The sequence below is a fragment of the Saitoella complicata genome (genome assembly GCF_001661265.1).
Source record: "Saitoella complicata NRRL Y-17804 unplaced genomic scaffold SAICOscaffold_18, whole genome shotgun sequence".
Lineage (NCBI taxonomy): Eukaryota > Fungi > Ascomycota > Saitoellomycetes > Saitoellales > Saitoellaceae > Saitoella > Saitoella complicata.
The window spans coordinates 347,594-367,729 of record NW_017567009.1 but is presented as its reverse complement, the minus strand read 5'-3'; the positions used below and the strand labels follow the sequence as shown (position 1 = coordinate 367,729).

General features: G+C 53.6%; 11 protein-coding genes across 11 annotated transcripts; 4 read left to right on the top strand and 7 right to left on the bottom strand.

Annotated features, from left to right (window-relative positions):
* Window positions 1–440: 440 nt before the first annotated feature.
* On the bottom strand, window positions 441–1,343 carry SAICODRAFT_31163 (uncharacterized protein). The gene has a single exon (XM_019167853.1). The coding sequence runs from the start codon at window positions 968–970 to the stop codon at window positions 515–517; it is 456 nt and encodes a 151-aa protein (XP_019022952.1). The 5' UTR covers window positions 971–1,343; the 3' UTR covers window positions 441–514.
* A 131-nt stretch (window positions 1,344–1,474) lies between these two features.
* Window positions 1,475–1,909, top strand: SAICODRAFT_49842 (uncharacterized protein; the record flags this gene model as incomplete). Its single annotated transcript, XM_019168983.1, has 1 exon — window positions 1,475–1,909. A coding segment is annotated over one exon (435 nt), but the record flags the coding sequence as incomplete, so codon positions are not given.
* Window positions 1,910–3,181: 1,272 nt separating this feature from the next.
* SAICODRAFT_66792 (diacylglycerol acyltransferase) lies at window positions 3,182–4,526 on the top strand. The gene is made up of 3 exons (XM_019170267.1): window positions 3,182–3,457; window positions 3,516–3,669; window positions 3,728–4,526. Exons 1-3 carry the CDS (start codon window positions 3,248–3,250, stop codon window positions 4,408–4,410), a joined length of 1,047 nt encoding a protein of 348 aa, XP_019022950.1. The 5' UTR covers window positions 3,182–3,247; the 3' UTR covers window positions 4,411–4,526.
* Window positions 4,527–4,738: 212 nt separating this feature from the next.
* Window positions 4,739–5,196, top strand: SAICODRAFT_20492 (uncharacterized protein; the record flags this gene model as incomplete). The annotated part of the gene is made up of 2 exons (XM_019166269.1): window positions 4,739–4,841; window positions 4,898–5,196. The coding sequence occupies 2 exons, from the start codon at window positions 4,739–4,741 to the stop codon at window positions 5,194–5,196; spliced, it is 402 nt and encodes a 133-aa protein (XP_019022949.1).
* Window positions 5,197–5,464: 268 nt separating this feature from the next.
* SAICODRAFT_31160 (uncharacterized protein) lies at window positions 5,465–5,917 on the bottom strand. Its single transcript, XM_019167852.1, has 2 exons — window positions 5,716–5,917; window positions 5,465–5,647 (listed from the first exon to the last, which is right to left on the bottom strand). The coding sequence occupies exons 1-2, from the start codon at window positions 5,848–5,850 to the stop codon at window positions 5,471–5,473; spliced, it is 312 nt and encodes a 103-aa protein (XP_019022948.1). The 5' UTR covers window positions 5,851–5,917; the 3' UTR covers window positions 5,465–5,470.
* Window positions 5,918–6,045: 128 nt separating this feature from the next.
* Window positions 6,046–7,033, bottom strand: SAICODRAFT_20490 (Yip1-domain-containing protein; the record flags this gene model as incomplete). The annotated part of the gene is made up of 4 exons (XM_019166268.1): window positions 6,046–6,327; window positions 6,383–6,564; window positions 6,630–6,775; window positions 6,832–7,033. The coding sequence occupies 4 exons, from the start codon at window positions 7,031–7,033 to the stop codon at window positions 6,159–6,161; spliced, it is 699 nt and encodes a 232-aa protein (XP_019022947.1). The 3' UTR covers window positions 6,046–6,158.
* A 506-nt stretch (window positions 7,034–7,539) lies between these two features.
* On the bottom strand, window positions 7,540–9,341 carry SAICODRAFT_95007 (sterol 14alpha-demethylase; the record flags this gene model as incomplete). The annotated part of the gene is made up of 2 exons (XM_019171960.1): window positions 8,933–9,341; window positions 7,540–8,844 (listed from the first exon to the last, which is right to left on the bottom strand). The coding sequence occupies exons 1-2, from the start codon at window positions 9,155–9,157 to the stop codon at window positions 7,540–7,542; spliced, it is 1,530 nt and encodes a 509-aa protein (XP_019022946.1). The 5' UTR covers window positions 9,158–9,341.
* Window positions 9,342–9,554: 213 nt separating this feature from the next.
* On the bottom strand, window positions 9,555–10,499 carry SAICODRAFT_59378 (S-adenosyl-L-methionine-dependent methyltransferase; the record flags this gene model as incomplete). Its single annotated transcript, XM_019169682.1, has 1 exon — window positions 9,555–10,499. The coding sequence occupies one exon, from the start codon at window positions 10,497–10,499 to the stop codon at window positions 9,555–9,557; it is 945 nt and encodes a 314-aa protein (XP_019022945.1).
* Window positions 10,500–11,110: 611 nt separating this feature from the next.
* Window positions 11,111–12,103, bottom strand: SAICODRAFT_8763 (uncharacterized protein; the record flags this gene model as incomplete). Its single annotated transcript, XM_019171507.1, has 3 exons — window positions 11,111–11,333; window positions 11,392–11,705; window positions 11,939–12,103. 3 exons carry the CDS (start codon window positions 12,101–12,103, stop codon window positions 11,111–11,113), a joined length of 702 nt encoding a protein of 233 aa, XP_019022944.1.
* A 1,620-nt stretch (window positions 12,104–13,723) lies between these two features.
* SAICODRAFT_8762 (uncharacterized protein) lies at window positions 13,724–15,982 on the top strand (the record flags this gene model as incomplete). Its single annotated transcript, XM_019171505.1, has 1 exon — window positions 13,724–15,982. One exon carries the CDS (start codon window positions 13,724–13,726, stop codon window positions 15,980–15,982), a length of 2,259 nt encoding a protein of 752 aa, XP_019022943.1.
* A 376-nt stretch (window positions 15,983–16,358) lies between these two features.
* Window positions 16,359–20,004, bottom strand: SAICODRAFT_59211 (uncharacterized protein; the record flags this gene model as incomplete). The annotated part of the gene is made up of 4 exons (XM_019169668.1): window positions 16,359–18,133; window positions 18,191–18,368; window positions 18,456–18,840; window positions 18,911–20,004. The coding sequence occupies 4 exons, from the start codon at window positions 20,002–20,004 to the stop codon at window positions 16,359–16,361; spliced, it is 3,432 nt and encodes a 1,143-aa protein (XP_019022942.1).
* Window positions 20,005–20,136: the final 132 nt, after the last annotated feature.

The following is a 20,136-nucleotide window of genomic DNA, read 5'->3' as shown; positions in this document are numbered from 1 at the left end:
ACTGTTTAACTCGGTGGATTGATTGCCTATGGCTATCGTTCTGCTTAAACACTCGGGGGTAAGTCCGGGAAACGATCCGTCGATTCGTCGATGTGAGTCTCTCATAAGGGCAGCCTCCTTCTATGGTGCTGAAGCGCAAGGCTTTCGGACTGCGGTCCGGCTGTTCTTGCTGTTGATGCCACCTAAGAAAATCTCAATGCCGGCAATTGGAAACCGTTGGATTCCTGAGCTCTGCCACGCACCTCGGTGGATCTTAACGGTGGACTTCCAGCAATGGTCGTCCGTCCAAACAACCAATAGGAAAACTTCCGTTCCGAAAAGCCCCAGGGCAGAGTAAGAATGTGGACTTCCCAAGTCAGGGAGCGCCGAAAGGCCTTCTGGATGAGGGAACCATGATAGTTACCTGGTTGATCCTGCCAGTAGTCATATGCTTGTCTCAAAGATTAAGCCATGCATGTCTAAGTATAAGCAATTTATACAGTGAAACTGCGAATGGCTCACCCTAACCCTAACCCTAAGAAGGACGTGAGCGAGAGCGAAGAACGAAGGGGTGAAAGACAGCGTCCTTCTCATAATAGAAAGCGGGCTTCTTTTTAAGAGCTACCCGTAGTCTACCAGACAGGATGTGCCGATATTCCATCTGTGCGGAGGTGAATGCTATCCCAGCGGCATCAAGAGCACGCCGAATCATAACGAGAGAAACGTTGAGAGGTATTGAAACTTCGTATGAGTACTTCACGAGGGGGGAGGCCGTAAACGGCTCCATATCCTCCTGAGTACTGGTAGAGGCAGCAGGAGGGTGGTTGACGTCATCAGGGGAAGGGTCCAAGACGAGCGAGAGGGGAATAGTGGTCCTTCTAATGAACTGTGGAGGCGTAGAGGGACGAGGTAAGTCAAGAGAGAGACTGGACGGAAGTTCCGTAAGGTCTGAGGTTTGTGGGCGAATAGGGGGTTCCCTGGTGGGCCCCATGACCGGCAAGACCGGGCAGGAAGCCGTACCAGGAATTTCGAAATCAGTTGAAGATAACAAAACAAACAGCCGTACCGATTTTCAGTATCTAAATACGACATTTTTGTTTTGTTGCAGTTGAGGGCCTGGCCGTGTCGTGTCGCGGATTTCGATACGCCCGTTTCGGCGCGGCTGCACCCAGCTGCAGAACACCGGCGGTGGGTTCCGCGTACGTACCAGGCATTCACCACCCAAAGACTGACTGCCGACTCAATTGTCGATAACAAATCGGTGGTGTCCCTTTTTGTCACTGTCCTCAAACGGCGACGTCTGCTTCCTTCTTTATCCGCTGACTTACATCCATCCTCCCTGGTCGACGTTTCTCCGCCCTGTACGCCTAGTCTGCGAACCTACCAGTTATACTCCTTCGTCAAAATGACGTCCGCGGCACCTCAATCCCCGACCACCTTCCTCCGGCGCGAAGTCTCCTCGAAAACGGACCATCTCGCAGCCCTCGCCTCCCACCTCACCAGACTCCGTCAATCCCTCACCTGCGAAGTCTGCACAGAACTTCTATATGAACCGTGTACCCTCGCCTGCGGACACGTTCAATGCTATGGATGCTTGATGGATTGGCTGCAGCATAAGAAGACGTGTCCGCAATGTCGGGCGAAGGTTGTTGATAAACCTGTGTTGACGTTTGTTATCCGGGATATGGTCGATCTATTTGTGTCGAAGGTGGAGGTCGAGGATCCGGAAGGTGAGGGGCGGACGTTGCGGGAGCATCAGAAAGAGCAGAGGGTGATGGTGGAAGAACATAGAGCGAGTGGGGAAGGTCTTTTCCCGGGATTGTTCAAGAATAAGTTCCGGGGGACACGGATGATGGATCTAGGGGACCAGGTTATGAGGTGTGCGAGTTGTGGGTGGGAGGTCGAGGGTGGCCCGTCGTGTCTGCATTGTGGGTATGTTTTTTCATCGGGTTCGGAGGCAGAAAGCTACGAAAGTCTGGAAGACTCGTACACAGATGAGGATGAGGATGACGAAAGTGAAGGCGTTGATGAGATGGTGGAGGATGTCGAGGGCTGGGACGATGAGGATGAGCACTTGAACGAACACGGGAGTGTCCGTCGACCCCCATATCGACCAGATCGGTTGGGGGAGTACGGCGGTGACCCCGAGGAAGAAGATCTCGAGGAGGACGGTGTCCCTGGGAACGGGTACGCACAAGATATGTACGATGAGGTGGGCATGGACGAAGACGAAGCCGAGGAGTTTAGGGAGGAAAGAGGCGAGCACAACGGGCCTGCCTCGGCATACGCGAGTGAGGAGGAGGAGGAAAATGGAGGTTATCGTGTACGATCTCGATGGGTGGATAACGAAGCCGAGGAAGAGGACGATGAAGATGACGATGATGACTCTATTCATGGGCCACCCGGGAACGGAGGTGGTGATGACGGTCCCTATGACCACGGAGATACAATTGGGGACCACGACGAGTTAGACCCAGACGAGCCGAACGAATACGACGTCGACGATTCCTTCCTTGACGGCAGAGGGACGAGCGATATCGAAAGATCACAAGGGTACACCGGGGAAGACATTCTCGATGACGGGAGTGAGGATGCAGAGCAGTTTTGGACACAAGGCCCTCGTCCTCGCCGTCGAACTGGCGCACCACCGGCACCTCGGAGGTTAAGACGGGATCCGCAGGATGTGAGTGTTGTCTTGATCAACTCCGTCTCGGAAGACGAGGAGGAGGAGGAGGAGGAGGAGGAGGAGGAACATGAGGAGTCGACGCAGGATAGTCGGAAGAGGCGGCGTGAAAGTGGTAGTGATGGCGACAGCGCTGGAAGCGAAGGCGCGAACGGGAGAAGACGGAGGTTGGTGAGGAGGAGGTTGCCGACGCCACCGAGGCGAGAGAGAGCGAATGAGAATGGGAACGGAAACGGGAATGCCGGCGGTCGGAAAAGGATCGTGATTGACGACAGTGATGAGGACTAAGGAGTGATCATGAGGCTGTCACCCAACGGCGAAGGTTACAAATGGAATAAGAAGCTTGCATCGGATACGGCCACGGAGGAGTTATTTCTTTTATTTTCAGGAGCATAGCAAACAGAATCATTCTTTCTTTTTGCCAGTCCATGCACCCCGCCGAAGTTTCCGGGCCCCTGGAATGAGCTCACCGGGGTCGCACCGCGCATCTCGGCTCAACAATCCGTAAATCCTGGCCCCAGCACCCCCGTCGCCAACCACCCCACTGGCAATTGACCTCGTAGAGACCGTCGTACAGTCGACAGAATGTCCAAATACGAATCCGAAAAAACACAATCCCATGACCGCGGCCGCTTCTCAGAAGGCCGTCACTTCGCCCCTGTCCGTCTTCCCTTCCGTCGAAGACTACAGACCCTCGCCGTGCTTTGGCATTCATGCTCCATCGCGGCGACCCTCAGTTTCTTCTTCTTCTTGTGTGCTGTTCCGCCTATGTGGCCGCTCATCATCGCATACTTGGTAGGTACCCCTATGCGTTAATGTTTCGAGGTGAATGGGGACTCATGAGGTGTAACAGGTCTGGATTGTGTTTGATGATGCGCCAGAGACGGGGAAATTGAGGACGAGAAAGTGGATGAAAAATTTGAAGATCTGGAGGTGGTATGCTGGGTATTTCCCGCTACACCTTCACAAGACCGTGAGCCTGGAACACAAGAAGACGTACATCTTCGGTAGGGCGCTGTACAGTTCATATACTTTTGCGTGCAATGAGACTAACAGTTCCTACAGGTTACCACCCTCATGGGATTCTATCATTTGGTGCTTTCGGGAATTTCTCTACGGAAGCCACGGGATGGTCCGAGAAGTTCCCGGGTATCGACGTGAGCCTCTTGACTCTCTCCTCCAATTTCCGCACCCCGCTCTACAGGGACTACCTTCAATCCATGTCCCTCGCTTCCGTCTCCAAGCGAAGCTGCGAACACCTCCTTGATCGCTCCCAATCAATCTGTATCGTCGTCGGCGGCGCCCAAGAATCCCTCCTCGCACAACCCTTCACCGCAGATCTCGTTCTCAAAAAGCGTCTCGGTTTTGTGAAATTGGCAATTAAGAGCGGCGCATCCCTCGTGCCCGTCTTCAGTTTCGGCGAAAACGATTTATTCGAACAAGTCAAGAACAACCCCGATACAGCCCTCTATCGCTTCCAACAAACCTTCAAAAAACTCATGGGATTCACGATGCCACTCTTTCACGCCCGTGGTGTCTTCAACTACGATTTCGGACTCATGCCGTATCGACGACCGATCAACACCGTCGTCGGGAGACCGATTCATGTGGAGAAGAATGAGAATCCGACGGAGGAGGAGGTGAAGAAGATTCAGGCGACGTACGTGAGGGAATTGGAGAGGCTCTGGGAGGAGAATAGGGATAAGTTTGCGCCGAAGAGGAAAAGGGAGATGAGGATTGTTGCATAAGTCAAACTCGGAACATTGATAGCTGGGTGGATGGCTGTGCAAATTGGCTCTGGAGTAGCCGGGACACCACGGGACGTTCATTATGGACCTTTGCTATGTTGCAGCAGTACTAGTACGATATGTATACCCAGTATGACATGGCATTTTCTGCTTGTGTTTATCTACCTGACATGCCATTCGTCCCAACTCGCACCCTTCCCCAGATCCCCAAATTCCGACGCACGCACCAGCCACACCCTCTGGGCCTCTGCACCCCCCTGACGAATTCGGCACAGAAGTCAACGTTACCTCGAAACACCAAAAAGGTCAACCTCACCACTCTCCGAGAATGTTCTCCTCAATACGCTATTCAGTTACGGCGGCAACACGAGTGGGCGCACAAGTCCGATGGACGTCGAAGAGACCAGCTGCCTGCATTCCCGAGCCTCGAGGTACGTGGATCGCACCCCCATCCACGCGACAACGCCGTACTAACCTCCCACACAAGGTGATATCACAACCCCCTCCAAATTCCTCTTCGCAATCGGCCGCAACACGCACAAACTCGCCGCTCCAACCTTCCCAACCTGGGACTCCCTCTTCACCCTCTCCGCCTCCGATCTCAAATCCGCGGGACTAACACCCAAAGTTCGTCGCTACATCCTGCATCAACGTCATAAGTTTGCGATGGGGCAGGAGGTGAAGGAGGAGGGGTTGGTGCAGAAGTTTGGGGGTGGGGAGAGGAAGAGGAAGATTTTGGGGACGGTTGGGAAGAGGAATCCGAAGGCGGGTGTGTGGTGGTATTAGAGGGGCGGATTGCGGGTGGGACACGCAAAAGGGAGTATGAGTTTGAGTTCGAAGAAATACATTTGCATCTACACAAATACCTCCTCGAATAGTGCGTTCCATACCGTCTGGTACGTCTCCAGTTGCAAACCTAGCACTAAACGACGCAAAAAATGAGCGAAGATACGTATATCTCCAGCGCCACCAGTGGGCAGCTGCTAGATCATTCCCGCCATCCTTGCCTGGCCTCATCTATGGTATCGTACATCCATCCCCCACCCTCCTCCCTCCCACATCACCACACCTTACTCGCCTCCCTCTTCTCCCTCTTCCTCTCCTCCAACCAGATCTTCTTACACTCCCTCACCGCAGCAAAATACGATCCACATAGACTCTTATCGTAATCATTCCGATCCAGGCATTTCATTGCGGCTTTTGAGGCTTCGGAGCAGGGGTCGACGAATTGGGAGGGCTATGGGAGGGGGTTAAGTTTAGGTCGTGAGTCCGAAGACGAGAGGAAAGAGACGGTATGAGACGAACCTGCTTCTCCCGAAACTTCTTCTTATTCTCCGCGCTATTCGGATCACCGACCATATACTTCGCTTCGAGGCGTTTAACTTCGTCTTCGGAGATGGGAGCTGACATGCGTTCTTGTCGCGATGCTTGTGATGACATGCTGATGGTACAGAGCAATGAGGGAGGAGGAGGAGGAGGGGGATGGGTTTTGTGGGGAGGGTGTATTATGCGGGGGGATGCAGGAGGGAGCAGCAACTGCAGCTGCCCTTGCAATTGTGTGCAGGTGTTAAAGTTCGATATGTTCGATGTGTAATGCTAACCAATGCGATCCTTTTTCATTCACCCTCCCTGTTTGTATGCTCAATTGAACCAGTTGCTGTGCTCAACATCACTTTGCGCCCCCGTACGACCCTCGATACCATCCTGCACCGAAGCAATCGTCCTCAGTCAACGAGCAACTTCACTCCTCAAGCCTTAAAGATGGTCATGACCGCAAACGTCGCATAAAACAGAAAACAAGGATACGCAACCAACAACCGCATCTCGCTCAGCTGTAGCACAGTAACAAACATCGCACTTGCACTATACGTGCACCAAGCAATCGCCAGAGACGAAAGTGCGTACCCAAGATACCCACTACACAACAGAGAAGATTAGCCAGCACAAGAGGGGGGAATACAGGTTGACATACTCCATCGACACAATCACCCCAACCCCTGCCATAAATACCAGTGGTAGCAGACAATACCCCAAAACACTCGCTGTTCTCGATATCGGCACGCTGTTTGTCGCCATGAGACTGAAGATCGTGTGAAGCGATACACAACCCAACAAAGCCAACCCGTAAATATACCCAAACTGAATCTTACCACTCTAGAACCCAAACCGTCAGCAGTGAAAACACACACACATGTGTGGACTAATTCAGAACCCCATACCAATAAGAGAAACGTGCCAAACAGAAGACAAAACAGAATGGGCCCAGCCAAATCACTGTCATCCATGATACCCTGCTCAATAAACCCAAACGGATTCAGGACAATGAGCGTCTTCATCTTCACATGCCCAAAATTAACACCAAGTTCTACTCACACCATTAGCACACCACATATCCTCCCACACACACGTCTTCACCCATACCTTCCAATAACGGCGCCTCATCAGGATACCCCCCCGTCCCAAGCGCCGCCAGCAAACCCGTACTCTCCAACTGCTGCCCTGTGTTGCCGCTGCCGTTGCCATATCCTCCTCGCGGTGTTGTGGTGCCACTCACGCCTGGCATACCCCTGCTGTAGCCAGTTGATGTATCGTATTGTGACTGATAGAAGTGGAGGTTGGACATTATGTGCTGTTGTGAATTCGAACGAGTTTGTGTGCGGTCGCGGTATGTTTGAGATTCGTCGAGAGTCGCTGGAGCTGTGATAACTCAATTGATACCGTACGTAAAGTCCGCTAGGTCGTGAACAGCAAATATCGCCAATTGCACCGAGGTCGTCTGTTGACAGTCTCCTCGGACAACTTGGTCACTGTTGACGTGTGACGGGAAAAGCAAGCTAACCCGAAACGGTAATCTGGGCTGTCAACGTTACCGCACCCCTTCCGGACCACAGCGAGGCTGACTTTCCGCCTGGGAACATGACTGTGCTCATCATCCTCGTCGACAATCGACCGTGAGCAATTCCTACGTAAGATACACCCCATCACTTCCAAAACATACAATTATCGAGGCAAGAAATATCCCTATCAATGTCCATGTCCCTGTCTACTGTACCTCTCACACCCCCCATCCACCTCATATGCACAAACACACTCCTTTCCTCCTTTCCTCCTTTCCTCCGATTCCCACGCTCACTTCCTCAACTTCCACCTCATCTCACTCCCCCCAGCAGGCAAAACAACCATACTAGAATAATCCGGCGGCGGAACAACACTCTCCCACTCCAGCTCCCTCACAAACGCACTAATGAGCGTCCCCAACTGCACATACGCAAACTGCTCTCCAATACACCTATGTCTGCCCGCGCCGAATGGGAGGTAGGGGGATGCTGCGCCTTTCGAAACAAGACCATAGCCGTAGTCGATTTTTTCCTCGATATCGACGTCGGCTGATTTTTTGGACCAGCGGTCGGCGGTGAAGGTGTTGGGGTTGGGGAAGTGAGCGGGGTCGACGGCGGTGACGCCGGGTGCGGCCATGAGGAAGTGGCCTTCGGGGATGATGATGTCCGAGCCGGGGACCTGGATGGGGGCCTTAACGAGACGCATAATGGAATGAAGAGGAGGATGCATGCGGAGCGTCTCGCGAATGACATAGTTCAAAAGTGTCAAATCCTTCAGATGCTCATACTGCAGCTCCGGCAAATCCTCGCCACAGACGCGTTTTTGTTCTTCGAGGAGGTCTTGTTGGAGTTTCTTGTCGGCGCCGAGGTGGAGGAGAGCCCAGGTTCCGGTTGCGGAGGAGGTGTGTTGGCCGGCCATGAGGAGGGCGATCATCATGTGTGCGATTTCTTTGTCAGTGAGGGCGCGGCCGTCCTTGTACTTGGCGTTCATGAGGGACCAGATCATGTCGGTATCGGGGGTCTCGCCAGTCTCGCGACGCTTCTTGATGATGTTCATGTACGTCTGCGCCATCTTCTTCTGAGCGACGTCACGACGGCGGTAAGACGGGAGAGGCAAGTTAGGGAACATGAAGTTGAGAGGGGTGAATCCGCGGTCGAGGTCGTGGTACAAATCGGCGAAAGAGCCATCGAGTGCGTCACGGACTTCCTTTCCTTGCAGGGTACGCGAAGCGGTGTAGATGGTGATCTCGGACATAGCCTTCAACAAGGGGACAGAACCAGATGTCTTACCCGACCCAGCCTGAAAGTACGGAGAAGATTCGAAATACTTCTTCGTTTCACCTACGATGAGCGGGACATACGCTTTGAAGTTCTCGATACCCAAACCGAACTTGACAAACTTCTTCTGCTCCATGAGGACGTGGTTGGGGACGTCGTAGACGACGTCCTCGCCGAAGACGGGGGTGGTGAGGGGGGTGTATGCGTCCTCGGCGGAGACTTGGGAGAGTTTGCCGTTGAGGACGAGTTCGTTGCCGTCGACGCCGAGGGCAACGGTAATTCTACGTCCGCCCATGATGAAGGTGTAAACATTGCCATACTACCCACGCCCATTAGCATTCACCCCCTTTATCGTATGACCAACCTCCACGACGCAACGCGCCGGGAACGAGGGTGAGCAGACTAACCTTCTCGCGCATTCCAAAGAAGAACTTGTAGGGATCGATACCATAGGTGATCATACTCCCAAACCACGGAAACAGATGGAAAACCACCGGCGGGGTACTCTTATCCCGCGGACGGAATTGCTGGAGGACATTTCCGATGACGAACGCGACGAGAAGGGAGGCGAGGATTCCAGCGAAGGAGTCTCCGAAGAGGGAATATTGTCCCAGCGAACTTACAAGACCCATTTTGTGCGAGGGTTGGTGGATGTGGGGGTCGACGCGTCGGTCGGTGCTGCCCCTTGGGTTTGGGCGGCTCTCGGTGGTTTTGTTATATAGTGTGGCACTGTGCAGCAGCTGAAATGGGTGAGACGGTGGTGGTGATTGGCTTCAGTTGGATTGGACGAGAGACGATGAGAAACAGAAAAGGTGTTGATTTCTGATTTTGAAAATCGCCGTGGATAAAAAGCAACCTTCAAGTCCATCAAAAATGACATCGTAATCGTCGCAAAGCTGTCCTATGGGACTAGCTGAGCTGCGTCTAATTTGGCCGACCGCACGATCCGCACCCTCCGCTCCACGAAATCCAAACAGTCTCATTTCTGATACGGTTACAGGACGCAGTGCTAAGAAAATAAATTGTCTCTCACGTTTCACCGTCACTGCCAGCTCCTAGATTCCCCTCTGCTTTCCTCGCCAAAATCAACACCGTAGGCCACTCCACCTCAAACTTCTCCTCTCCATCCCACCCGTCCCTCCGCATCTCCTCTCCAACACCCTGCAAAATCGTATCGACCACATCTACACCCCCTTGGTGTAATATCTCCTCTTGGTTCGATCGCCATGTTTGGATCGAGGACCACGTATTCAGGTAGTTCCTCAAATCCTCCATTCCGAACTTCACAGGCTCCACAAGCGGCTCCTCAACAACCTTCTCCCCCGCCCTCGCTCCACCACCCGCACGACCGTAAAGTCTCCGAACATCCTCCCACCCATCTGGAATATTTACGCTCCGATACAACTCCGTCAAAATCTTACGCCCGGGTTGTTCCCAACAGGGACCTAACCACTCCTCTCCGTACGCATACCCTCTTAACACCCGCGTCGCGCTCACATACCCCGGAAAGACCACATCTCCATACCCCCAAATGGCGAGCGTCCCACCAACCCTCAACGCACCCCGTGCTTGCGCGAAAAAAGTCGCATGATCGAACCAGTGTGCGGATTGAGCGGCGGTAATAAGATCTGCGCTCCCAGCCGGCACCACGACTTTTTCAATCTCCTCCGCCGAAGCCCGAGCGTAAGTTACATTGCCGCCATATCCACCGGTCAGCTGCAGGTTACGTGCCTCCTCGACCATCTTCGGACTCGGATCCATACCTACAATACTCCCAAATGACCTCGATAATCCCCTCGCAACCTGTCCAGTCCCGCACCCGACATCGTAAACCCTGCTCTTACGATCGGGCGTTGGGAATTGTGAGTAGTAGTCCAGGATGGTGCGGTAGAGGGCTTTGGTGTAGATCGGGCGGTGAGCGGCGTAGGCTTTGGCTAGGTTGTTGGTGAAGGCTGGAGAGGACCAGGTAGACATTGTGGAGGTTTGAGTGTCGGTCTGCAATTGGTGTGTTTTGTAGACTTTGGTGAGGAATACTGGTTTGCTGCCGCGATAGCTGTAGGGCGAGGTGTTTACACGTCACCGCTTTGCCGGGTCAAAAGGCGGGGCCGCTCGCGGGCGCCAGCTTCCGACGTGCGTATCGAGCTCGAGCCGACCTACCGTATAGATACCATGCCTTGTTCCAATCCTCCCGACGTAGATTCAGACGTTATTTCTCGATGTTTCTCGCATGATAGCTGCCAAGATGCTAGTTGTTCCCCATATCAACAGCGAGGCCGCGAGCCTCGCCACATGCAAATCTACGTATATGAAATTCGGCCGCTGGTCAAGCATCGCTGAAATGGCTATGGCTTTGAGCGTGAGCTTATAGCACGCAGCTCTACCCGTTACCAAATTTAGTATCTGCGATAGAACTGCATTATGGCTAAAAGTACCGAGACACGTGGGTAATACACGGCCGGCTCCAATCGCCTCCTAAACTCAATTGCGAGAGCTAATCTGTAAGACCGGGAGAACGCTCCTCGGCAATGGCAGAGTGCAAATATTTTGCTGTTATAATGGTATTTCCTTCAGCGCCAGCGCCGAAATTAGAAGTCTGACTCGTCTGCCCCGTTATCCCCACTCCCATTCGCCTGATCCTCGCCATTCTTGTTTCCCCGTTCTTCTTCGCCTACGCTTGCCAGATTTGATCTCTCCCCCGCTTGTGCCTCCGCACTCTCCCCCACCTCGGGCTCACCTCCCTCTCGTCTCTTCTTCTGGGTTCCACTCACACTCGCATCATGTGATCCGGGACCAGCGCCGGTCTCCTTTCTTCATCTTCTTGACACAGATTAAAGGGTTTGGTGCCTTTGGTCCCAACCTCATCAACCGCCACTTCTCCTTTTCTACCCGTTCGTGTTCAATTTCATCCAAGGCTTCACCGCCAACAACGTTATCCTCCTCACCCTCTCTCTTCCGCTTCTTCCCAGAAAGAGGTTCTTTCTCATGCACAGACAGCCCCAACTTCTTACAATCCTCCCTAAGCTGTGCTGTCGCATCTGACTCAGGTTCCAAAATCAACAGGGAACATTTGATGTACAATAACGGCACCCTTGGTATTCCCCTCAACTCCCCTCTCAACTCATAACATTGCGTGGCGACACAGTACCGATGTTTATTCCTCCTCTCCACATCCACCAAACTCTGTATACATTACCGAGGCTCCTTTGTCTTCTCGCCAAAAATGCCTTGGCGCATTGGAGGACTGATTGGGGGTAGTCAAACCTCTGTAAAACTAATATCTTAATTGAGCAGACCACTGAGCACGTGGGAAATGAACCAACTAAATGCAGTATTTACGCTTATTTTTCAACCCTCTATCGTCAACTTAACTATTTACAGCAGTCCAAGCATCCACCGACCAAACATTGACAAACCAACCAACTCCGTACTCTTCGAAGACCGTGGGAAAACCCTTCAGACGGGAACAATTTATCGGGCATGGGGGTCTTATCCATGGCGAATGGAAGCGGACTCTGAACGCTTAGTCCAAGGGTTAGGGTTAGGGTTAGAGCCCTCACCCGAGTCACCGTCTTCGTCATTTTCTGCGCCAAAATGGTACTACCCTGGAAGTTGGAAAACACTGTAAACACTGTCGAAGTGATGCCACTGATAGGTATGACCTTGGGTCGGGCTCCCAAGGATTGCCCTGAATTCATCATACCAAGGGCAGATCTTGATGCATTGTTCAATAAGCGTTTGATGTTCGGTGTCACCTGAACCGGTCATGTTTTCATGCGCATAAGCCTTTTTGTACTGTGTAGCGAAGTGCTGGATACGGTTCTTGACCTTGGGGCATCAAGTCCCATACCCACCAAGTCGGTTCCCAACCATTTTTTGATGTTTGGGTTGCGAAAAGACGTATGCCTCGTGGTCACGGATGTAGCATTCAACGAGCTTGTTTTCAAAATGGCCCTTCCATTTGGTGCGTCCCGAGGCTGGGTTGGCTGGTCTGCCTGGGCTTGGTATGTTGATCAAGCGCGGGAGCGTAGGTTGAGGTAGGGAAACAGGGGTTCCCAGCCGCTGCACGTAAAGTGAGGGTGCCGGTGTATGGACCACGATAATTGGTCGTAGGGACCGGTAATCCGGTCGAAAACCAGCCTGGATTCATTGTGTTGTTGGCCTCGATACGCGTTGCGTTGTGGAGTTGCGGCTCTATGCGCGGTGGACCGTGCATGCTTCACGTGAACGGGCGCTAACCGCCTGCTGAAAAAATAATCTGTCCATGTTCTGCAAGGGTTGGTCAGACCTGGGTGTATTATGCCCTGGATTATAATCTAGTTCGCTGTAAATTTTACAGAAGTTTGACTATCCCCATTAGCAGAGCGTCCTCATGATGTCCCTAAAATATAACATTCCTTCTGTCTCATTATGGGTTATTGCAGGGGTTGTTCGGTGATGTACTTTCTCTGGTCGCGACCAGGATTTCGACGATATGCTATAAATAGATCGTGGCTATTGAGTGGCTCGTGACGCACTCGCCCCCGTACATCGTGGCTGGTGGGGGAAGCAAGGTCTGAGCGCGTGCCGTGCGATATATAAACAATCCAAGTTCCGAGGAAGGATTGCAATAGGGAAGGTAGAGTCGCATTGGACGACGTTCAGTATCATTTTGTGACGGCATACGCGTTTGGATTGGCGTTATTGGACGCGAGGTCGAAGTCGGGGTTGCGAAATTTGGATTTTACCACGACGAATATTTATCAAAATTGCACGGTCACCAGCTGATCAGCTGGACGATATCGACAGAGAACGCGACATCCCCATCGCACAGGTCGATTGTTATTGGGTACCAATATCTTGATCTTTGATTACGGCTGTCACCGCTGCTGTCAGCGACATTAACAACCGAGATCGAACAGACAAAGCCACCACGAGCAGCACCCACCTGATCTCCACATAGACGCATACCACGATACTTGGACGCCTATCGAGGATTATTTCAACTCGACATGGGCGCTACTCACTCAAAAAAACCCCCCACCTCCTCCACCCCCAAGAGAAAATCCAAACGATCTTCAAAACACCGCCCAACATCCCTCTCCATCCTCCCCACCCGGGCCCGCACCCCGTCTTTCTCGTCGCACGGGGTATCGAAAATCCCCAAACTTCCTCAATCATCCACCACAGTACCGACAACGAGTCGAGGCTCGAACGCGGCCATGGCACTCGATGCGACAATCTTCGCGCCGACGACCCATCCAACCATCCCACCGCCCAAGAGCACGTTGCATACGCGGAAGTATTTGGAAATGGCAGCATACCTCCCGACGGGGTTAGAGGAGCGTGCGACGCCATTACCGGTTTACGCGCCGAGCTTTGACTCTAGAAACGAGATCACACTCTCCCCATCCCGGTCTCTTCACCACTTCATATCGCCATCCCCGCACCAAGGCCTATCACCTTCCTCGGCCACCGCGGACGCAGGGCCTGGGCCAGTACGGAGTATGAGCACGTTAAGGCTGGCACGACATGAGTCGATCGCCGCCCCTTTAGGAAGTCCCAGGAAGCGCCGCGAAGAACAGGATTTGAGGGTATGGGAACGCGACGCACGCATGTCAAACTCGCATGAAGGGGAGCATATCCGGCAGATGAGACGGAGGTCGATGGTTAGAGCCAAGAAACCCGGTACACAGACTCGGGCATCCACATCTCCTACAAAAAGTGTGCGCGATTCGAAAGTGTCAGAGTTGGATGAGGAGGAGGAGGGAAAGAGGGAGAGTACGGTCTCGGGGTTGAGTGTGGAGAAAGAGATGGAGTTACAGAGACTCAGCACTACGTCAGGTTCCTCCACTTCGCTGAGCTACCCACCACAAGCACGGGCACTTGCACCACGATCGCTCAACATCACGGTCCCGAAGCGTACGGAGACCGGAACACCTGCGGTCTCAACTGTGGGATTCGAGGCTGTTGTGTTCGACGGTAACGCCAGCCCACGACGGAGACGGACGGGACGGTTGAGGCTGGTTAATGTGGAGTCATCATCGGGGGTTGCGTCTGACTGCGACGATGGAGCGAGCTCCCTGGGCGCTACTCCTAACGAGGAAGGAGAAGGAAGATTGGTAGAGGCAAGCCATGCTCGCAGCGTTAGCGACGCAACCATCACCGCTAAATCGACCGGACATGGCTTCCGCGGTTCCATCGTACCGCGTATTTCGTTCACCGAACCGGAGGATGGAGAGGGCGATGGGGTGGAGAGTCCGTTGGCGAGTTCGGTGTATCCGCCTACGCCTTTTAGTGCGACGTTTGGTGCTTCTTTCCGTGACGAAGAGGAAGAGGGTGAGGGAGGGAGGAGTCCGGTGTTCGAGTATCCCGAGTTCGATCGAGCAGGGGCGGAGTTGGTGGCTGAGTATACTATTCAGGCTGGGACGCCGGATGGTGAGGTTCATGCGCCGATACTGAAGAGGCTGTCTGCAGGTAATGGCCGTGAGTCAATTCGAGACCAACACAAGTCCCTGGAGCGAGCGAAGACTCCCTCTCTTCTCGACCTCGAACTCGAACTACCCAAGTTCTTAACCCCGCTTCCACTCACAACCGGCTCCTTCCTCGCAGGCACCAATACCACTCCCGAAATCGACCGCACGCAGACCAAAACGCCCAGTTTGGCGGAGATCCAAAGTTTTTTGAGTCTGGCGGCAGAGAAATTGGGGATCGGACCGTTGACGCCGGAGGAGAGGCGTGTTAGTCGAATGGAGGAGTTCGAGGCGTTAGGCGTTGAGATTGAGAATGATACCAGGTTCGCCGAGGTCGAGCAAGAGGAGGATGTGCGGCAGGAGGGAGAGGTGACGGAGAAAGAGAAGGAGCGGGTGAGAAGTTGGGATGCGGATCCGTTTCAGTATGATGTCGACCAACGATTCTCCACGTTGAAATTGGACAAGGAGGTGACGTGGGAGGAGGTGACAAGGGAGGAAGGGAAACTGGAGCCGTTGAGGCAGGACTCCGGGTACGCTACCGCCCATACCTCGCCTATCGACGAACGCCCCACCCCCACTCCCGCCAACGTCCCCAGAGCCTCCATGGCCGCTAATTCAACCGCCGCCTCCCGATGCCCAAGCGCGTTGAGTGTATTCACACCCGTCCAGGAACTCCTCCCACGCTTGACGACCAAAGACCCCGTCCCGGACCGTGCAGCAATGTTGGAGAAGAACCACGCCACTCTCCGTCCAGGCGACGAAAAACTCCGATGGGGACGTCTCCGTCGGCAGGGTCATTCACGGAGTCGGAGCGACATACCCAATCTCAGCGAGCTGGGGATCGCGAGGAGGAAACCACAGGGTCCGAGGGTATTTGGTGGGAGTGTGGATATGAGTATGGGAATGAGGTCACGGTTGGCTGGTGAGGGGAGTGGAGAGGGGGAGACTGTTAATCGGGGATCGGTGAGTTCCAGGGGGTCGTCGGCGGTGAGGGAGGGGTGGATTTAGGAAGGCTTGTTGTACGAGTATGTGTATGAGTTGGGGATTGCATTTACGGTCATTATAGCATTTGCACATTGATGGTGGGAGCATTCTGTAGTTACATTCGTTTGAGTATGAGCATTTGGCAACGGATACATTCGTTTATAATAGGATAGTACACGATAGGGATGTGATAGGCTAGGATAGGACAATACAGGATCTGGATGAATTCGAACGTACTCGACGTCCTCACCAGATGTGTACCTATCACAGTTGCAATATACCAACGGTATACGCATTCACAACCAGCGATCTTTCCTGACCAGTGGGATGCTAGCCGTTCCGCTAGTGCGTAATTCATGCAACACGGCTCCAAAAAATCATGATGCTTGCCCGGCACGCCTCACAACGCCATAGTCACCGTCAAGCTCGTCGAGTACATCAACAGCACTGGCGGAATCCCCTCACACAACACCTCCAGATCCTCCACATACCTCCAACTCCTCTCCGGGTCCTCATGCGTTCCATGTACTGGGACCGGCAAAGTCGTAAACACGACCGAAGCTTCATCACTCGAGTACGTCCGGATGAGGTCGTTGATGATCAGATGCTGGCCTCGAGAGGGGAGGTCGTTAAACTCCAATGCAGACGCCATAGGTGTCGGCGAAGCGCGAAGAGGTCGCGGGGTATCAACGAAAGTGATAGTCGGCCTGTTAGAATCGCCTTCTTCCACATCGTTCAGCTGTAGAGGCGGAATAGGCGAAGCGGAAGGGCCGGGTGTACTTGATGTACCTGGTCGAGACCCTCCGTTTTTATCCTCATCTTCCAACGGACTCCGATCGTTATACGACCGGCCCGTGCGGTCTCTCGTGCGTGTCGGGCTGTAGTTGGTAAAAGAAGGTAGCAAGGCCGCCGTCGATGCTTCGGGCGTCTGGTAGAAGCTCTCTCCCGACTGCGAAACGGACCCTTGCGCCTTCGCCCGGTCATCCTCCGACGACGACGACAACATCGCACTCCCCTCCATAGCCTCATGCCCAATCCCACCGACCCAGGTATCATCCACATCTTCCTCATCACTAAGAAGATCTTCATCCGAAGAATCCGAAAACCCACCATGCTGATTAAACAAATCCGGATGCGGCAACCCAATCTGCATACTCAACCTCCCCTCCTTCAAACTCCTCAAATTACTAATCGAACTCCGTCGTCTCGGCATACTCCCCGTCGCAGAAGCAACCGACGCCGCAGCCGTAACCGCAGCACCAACACTGACACTACTCCTCCTCCTCGCATTCGGGCTATCATGGACCGCAACAGCCTGTCCCGCGTCTCGCTTACTCTTAATCTCCCGCCACCACTCCTCATGCGCCAACATCTCCTCCAACCGATCCGCTTCCGCCGACGGCCGTACGCGTCCTTTGACAATATGCTCATACGCCTGTACCCGCCCCGAATCCAAATACAACACCACAAGCTCCGCCACAATCCTCAAATTATCCAACAACTCCTGGACGCGTGCCCGTTCGACAGCGACATCCTGCGCATACTCCACAAACACAATCACTCTCAGCACGTACTTTTTCCACGCCGGGACTGTATGCAAGATCGTTCCCATCTGCAAAATCATGGTATATGTGTCGAAACTCTGAGCTCTGACTTGGGTATCATCCGCGATCTCGGCACTCATCTGGATAGGCCATAGATCGATATACTTCTTGCCTTCCACCCTTCGTCCCTTCATTGGCAAATCGAGGTCTGCAAACCCTTTCGAAATCGCAAGGTTCATGTTGAGAGAAAGCACATCCTCAACAACCTCAACCCACTCCTGAACTTTAATCGCCATCTCACTCCTGAACGTATCGGTCGGCAACTGACCCTTCACCTCAATCCTCACCTTCCCCTTGGCCACATTCCTATTCCTCAGTGATGCAATCGACGGAGCAGGCGTCGGTGGTCGCAGATCCGTGAGATTAACAAAACTCATCATCACGATATTCGGCGCCAACTTTCCCAGGCCGGCAGAGAGCACGATGTTCCTCACGCCCCAGACAACGGAGGGCGCAACGCTGAGCTGCATAAACGCCTTCACGCGACTCATCTCGATAAACTTTGCCCATGCCGCTTTTTCTTTCTTCAGCTCCGAGAGGCAATCATCGAATTCACCCACGATGACATGACCTGTACACGCACTCCTCTAATCAGCACCAAAACCCAAAGGAAGACGATAAGGAGTACCTAGAATGTATAACGCCCCCTTCTTCAAATGATTCGCAAACTGAATCAGATTCCACGAATTCCGTGCGTTATTAACCAACAACAAAATCTGCGGACGCCAATACTTGACATGTTCCTTCTTCGTATTCAGCCTCAACAAATACTTCCGGACTTGGTGGTACATCAAACTCGTACTGACCTATCCACACGTCCAATCAGCACTCCACACCTCAAAACCCTCCCGCCCCATATCAGACGAAAAAAGAAGGGAGAGAGCAAGACATACATCACCCCAAGACTTCGGACTCCCCAAATACAAAATCAGCACCCACAAAACCCCCGTCCCGCCAGCACTAACCCCCGCCCAAACCCTATCGACCCCAACCCCGACCCCAACGCAAACCACCGCCCCAACCCCCGCCGTCCACGCACTATACCACCGGAACCTCGGTCTCCAACTCGGCGCGGACGAGAGCGTGAGCAAGAAACACGCTAGATTGACGACGGCGAAGGTGAGGAGGAAGGTGAGTGTGATGAAGGATGCAATTTGGTTTATGTCTGCGAGGAGGGTCAGTTGGATGAGGAGGTACGTGACCAGGACCGCGATTGTGGGTTCGTCGTTTGAGGGGGTGCCTTGGGCGAGGGGTCCCATGAGGGGTAATAAATCATCGCTGTGTGCCCAATCAGTATCTGCGACCGAAAGGCAGGGGGGAGAAGAGGAAGAGGAGGAATGACACATACCGCGCAATAGCTTGGAGTAATTTCGCACTCCCAATGACCCCCAACAAACTCGAAAACAAACTACTCGCCCAAACCCCCGCCTCAACACTCCACCACACCCCCGCAATCTCCTCCAACACACCCATATCCCTCACCAACCCCTCCCTCCTCACCGTACACGCCAAACTCACGATAACCACCCCATAGGCCACGAACGCCGTCAAAGCACTCCATAGCGTCCCAGACGGGATCGAGATCGATGGACGCGCGAGATCACCGGACATGGACGCACCACCAAAGACACCGGCACCCACAACGAAGAACACCCCAAACAAGCCCTGAAAAGTCCTGTAGATCTTCGGCACGTGGTCCTCCTTCGGCGGGATATACGGCCAGAGATTTTCGCGGAGGGTGGAGATGGAGGGACCGGTGAAGTATTTGTAGCCACCGTTGGATGCGGTACGGGGGTTGAAGAGCGCGGAGAGGGGGATGGAGATGATGGAGGCGAGCATGATCCAATAAAGGACGTTTCCGCAGCGGGAGAATAGCCCGGATCCGAGGAGACAGATGGAGGTGCAGAGGAGGAGGAGGAGGGTGCCGTATCCGAATGTATACCAATAGCTCTCCGGTAGGAATCGATGTATCGAACCATGCGTCTCCCCAAACAGGTTCAACATGGACTCCACGAACGACACGACATTTAACCCCGCATTCAAGACCTGTCCCCCAAAAAACACAACGCCCACACTCCCCCCAAACTCCGGTCCCAAGCTTCGGGAGATCATGTAATACGCCCCTCCACCCCTGACCGTCCCATTCGTCGCAATCGCACTCAAACTCAGGGCAGAGAGGAGTGCGATCCCGAATGTGAGGAGGAGCATGAGGAGCATCTGGAAGAGACCGCCCATGCCGAGGAGGAAGCCGAAGCGGAGAAACATGAGGACGGAGATGAGGTTGAGGGTGTTTGGGACGTAAACACCGCTAAATGTCCCCAGTTTGTGGGAGGAGGAGCTGGATTTTTTGTGGTGTTGTTCTTCGGTGAGGGTGATGGAGTGGGAGAACGGGACGCCGTATTGGGGGTCAGCAGCTGGGGGTTGTGACTGGGCTCGTGTCATCCGGCGCCAGAAGCGGAAGGAGGGGCGGGCTGTTGTTGGATCGATTGTGCCGCGGCGGGTTAGTTGGTCCTTGAGGGTCTCCAGGCCTCGGGAGGCTGAGAGGAACTTGGACATCTTGAGATCATCAACTCT